Source organism: Antrostomus carolinensis, unplaced genomic scaffold (assembly GCF_000700745.2).
Source record: "Antrostomus carolinensis isolate BGI_N321 unplaced genomic scaffold, ASM70074v2 scaffold103, whole genome shotgun sequence".
Classification (NCBI taxonomy): Eukaryota; Metazoa; Chordata; class Aves; order Caprimulgiformes; family Caprimulgidae; genus Antrostomus; species Antrostomus carolinensis.
The window spans coordinates 27,200-31,370 of record NW_010304229.1 but is presented as its reverse complement, the minus strand read 5'-3'; the positions used below and the strand labels follow the sequence as shown (position 1 = coordinate 31,370).

At 42.1% G+C, this 4,171-nt stretch overlaps 1 protein-coding gene across 1 annotated transcript in view; it reads left to right on the top strand.

Annotated features, from left to right (window-relative positions):
• Positions 1-1,979: 1,979 nt before the first annotated feature.
• Positions 1,980-4,171, top strand: part of CLBA1 (clathrin binding box of aftiphilin containing 1) — a 14,354-nt gene continuing 12,162 nt past the window's right edge. The window contains 1 exon segment of the mRNA XM_029084102.1: positions 1,980-2,108. Within this exon segment, the coding sequence (XP_028939935.1) occupies positions 1,980-2,108 (129 nt within the window).

Below are 4,171 nucleotides of genomic sequence, written 5' to 3'. Positions count from 1 at the left end.
ATTAACTCAGTACTGGAGTTAAGAACAATGTGTCTTTGTCATAGAATTTCACAAATCGAAATTTATTACCTTAGTGTTCATAGAAGCATTAAACCTCTTTGTTTTACTGAGTCCTGGGATGTGACAAGAGAACATACTGAGCTAACTCCTTGGGACAAGGTAGACAGAAGGGTTGGAAACAGGCCCAAGAAAGAACTGAGCACGCGCAAAGGAAAAGTACAACCACAGGACACAGTGATGGAGACTATCGGCGACCACCAGAGAGAGGAAGTATGCATGTGAACGGGACATTTACTTATATTGATGAGTTCCTGGAAACTAATGAATATGTTGATAACTTCTTGGAAAAGTAGTGAATATGCATGTATTGATAGTATAAAGCAGGGGTCCTCAAACTTTTTAAACAGGGGCCCTGTTCACTGTCCCTCAGACACTGTCGGGGGCCGGACTATAGTTTGGAAAAAAAATGACCGAATTCCTATGCACACTGCACAGATTTTATCTGTAGTAGTGCACAAAAAACAGGAAAAAGAATGCAATATTTAAAATGAAGAACAATTGTAATCAACAAAAACAAATCATATTGCAATGTGAACTATGGGCCTGCTTTTGGCTAATGAGATGGTCAGTGTCTGGTTCCATATTTGTCACTGCTGGTCGTAGCAAGTGATGCCAGTGTCCATCAGTCAGTCTGGGTCTGACTGGAGATTTCAGATGTTTCATTCGGGGAAACGTCTGCTCACAGACATAGGTGCTGCCAAAGACGGTTGCAGTTTTGAGTGCCTGGATCCTGAAATGTGATATGTCTCTGAGGGGAGGCTGCCGACTGAGCTTGCCCGGCAGAGGCGATGCCTGCGCCTCTCGCCCGCCGCAGTGGGACAGGTCGAGGACGAGGCGCTGGTTCCAGTCTGTAAATTCTGGTGGGCCCGATTGAGGACCCTGGGGGGCCGTATTCGGCCTGCGGGCCGTAGTTGGAGGACCCCTGGTATAAAGCTTTGGTACCTGCTTGTGTTCCTCTGTTGGCCCTTTAAGAGCCGAAGCTACAAGCGGCTTTAGCCTTGAGCAATTAATTCCTGACTGTGAGTGAAAAATAAAACCAAAGCAGACTAACAAGCAAAAGAATGTCCAAAAGGAAAGCCCAAACTGGAAAAGAAATGGTAATATATTTGGACTTTGAGATCTTACAGGAATGTTGCAGATTGGGAACTGAACGGAAGGAGGCAATCTGCGAGACGCCAGAACCCAGCAATGCCAGAGAACTGAGAACTTTCCTCAGAATGGCTGGTTGGTGTCAACTGTGGATTCCCAACCATGGACTTATGGTAAGACCTCTCTATGACACCTTGACAGAATCAGAGGGGGCCTGCTCCAGTGGACCCCACAATGTTGAACAGCCTTTTAAAACACCCAGAAGGCATTAATGTCAGCACCGGCACTGGACCTGCCAGACCTGTCAAAACCACTGGAACTATTTGTGCACAAAAGACAACATCTGGCACTGGGGGTGCTGACCCAAAGACTTGGGGAATGGAAAAGATCTGTGGGATAATTTTCCAAACAATTGGACAATGTGAATAAAGGATGACCAGGATGCCTACAAGCTCTGACCACAACAGTTCTCTTGATACAAGAGGCACAAAAAATCACAATGGGACAACAAATGACTGTTGATGTTCCTCATATGGTTGTATCGGTATTGGAGCAAAAGGAGGGGATATTGGCTATTCTCTAGCAGAATGCTCAAGTACCAGGTTGTCTTTCTGGAAAAGGACAATGTGAGACTTAAAAAAACCACTGAAATAAACCTTGTTATTTTCCTCCAGTCCAAAACTGAGGACCAGGAATCCTTAAAGCCTGACTGTTTGCAAACCGTAGAACACGTGTATGGCAGTCACACAGATCTCAAGGATGAACCACTTGGTGACCCAAATTTGGAATAGTACAGAGATGGAAATAGTTTTGTTTGTGAAGGGAAGAGGATGGCTGGATATGCTGTTGCCACCACTGATGAGGTGATTGAAGATGAAGCATTGCCTGTGAGTATATCAGCACAAAAAGCAGAATTAATCACCCTTCGGGGAGCTCTTGAAATATCTCAAGGAAAGAAGGTAAATATATGGACTGATTCTAAATTTGCCTTTGGGGTGGTGCATGCTCATGGAGCAATTTGGACGAGCAGTGCAAAAACCTGAGAAGGTTGTGATAATGCATTGCAAGGCTCACCAGTTTGGAAATACTGCAGCATGTGTAGGTAACGGATTGGCAGGCGAAAGAGGTGGCAGAGAAGGGCATCCTGGCTGTAATACCTGTAAAGGAGCTAAAACTGACATCTGAAGCACCAAATTATAGTGAAACAGATAAAAAATTGTCCCTAGTATTAAAGGCAACTGAAAACAAGAGTAGGTGGCTGATAACTCCTGAAGGTCAAATTATCATCCTGCCACAACTGCTGATTAAAATAGTTGAAGAAAAACACAGAGAAACACATTGGGGAATAGAAGCTCTGATTAACAGTCTGAGGACACCGGTACTTAGTGTCAGAATGACTAAAATTGTCAAGATGGTAACAGAAAAATGAGTAGTGTATGAAAAACAATCCAGTAAATAGATAAAGACCCCCACCAAGTAAAACCAGGAGGGGAAGCACTCCTGGTGGTAATGTGCAAATAGATTTTTCTGAATTACTGAGACAAAATGGCTATCAATACCTTTTGGTTCTGGTTGATACTTTCTCAGGATGGCCAGAAGCTTTTCCCTGCTGCACCAACAAAACTAAAAGCAATTGTTGTTTACTAAAGGAGAAGATACCCAGGTTTGGGGTACCAACGGGAATGTCATCAGCTAGAGATCCTCGTTTAATAGCAGAAATTTTACAACAAATCAGCACAGTTCCGGGAATAAAATGGGACCTACATATCCCTTGGAGTTCTAGTTCCCAACACCACAATTACTGACAAGCCATTTGCAAGGTGGAGGGCTAAGAACTTTCCTTAAACAAAGAGGGTTCATAATGCTATAGCTGACAGGCCCTCTGAGTTTCATAGTTTTGCAAGATGGTTCTTCCCATGGCTTAGGGTAAGTGAATTAGAAAAATAAAAACAAACTATAGTGGACATTTCAATAGTAATAGAGAACCTTGAGAATAGAACCACTGATGCCATACAGTCTCTGCAAATTGAAGTATCTAGCCTGTCAAAGGTAGTGATCCAAAACAAGATGGCCCTCAATTTATCATTGGTTTCACAAAGCAGTGTTTGCCCAATCATAAACACAAGCTGTTGTGTGTATGTAGATCAAAGTAGTAGAATCTCCATGGATTTGTGAGAGATCAGGAAACAAAAAGAAATATTATATGAAGTTGCTAAAGGTGACACTTCTTGGGGTTTTTGAGGAAATTTGGCATAAACTAACTTCTTGGATACCAAATTGGACTTGGCTAAAAGATTGTTTCTATTATTTATTTTTATCATAGCAGTATGTATCCGATATTGTCATTGTTGCTCTAATCTTTGCTGGAAATATAAATTAATATGAGGGTTGAAGCTTAATAAAACACCCTCAAAAGAAAAGGGGGGGTTGATACCAAAAGAACATACCCTTCTGCTTAAACAATGTGATATGAAAGGTAGTTACATATCTGCTAGGCCTAGTCAAGTTTGTAGTCTAAAATAGACAACAGGAGACTTGAGGCATCAAATCTTAGATGAGGTAGCCATGCTAGAATAAACCATTTTTGTGGAGACAGAAGTGTTGTAAACAGGCCAAGAGATGAACTGAACATGAGGAGAAGAAAAATTCAGCTAAAGGGCAGAGTGACAAAAGTTTCCACAATCACCAGAGGACCCCTGAAGGTGACCAGTACACACAGGAAAAGGGACATTTACACATACTAATGAATTCCTAGAAATGTAATGAATATGCTTATGCTTTCTTGGAGAAATAATGAATATGCATGTTTTGATAGTGTAAAGCTTTTGTAGAGAGCTGAGTCGGTATGCACGATAGGTGGAACGATCCCCCGTGCATCCGGTGCCGTAATAATGAATGCTGCTTCTTAAGTCTATGTTGGTGTTAAGAAGTTTATTCCCAATTTTGGTGACACCACCACAGGGTTAATCAGTAGCAGGAATAGCTTACTGCTTGTAGTCTGGTACATGAGTTTTAGTATGTG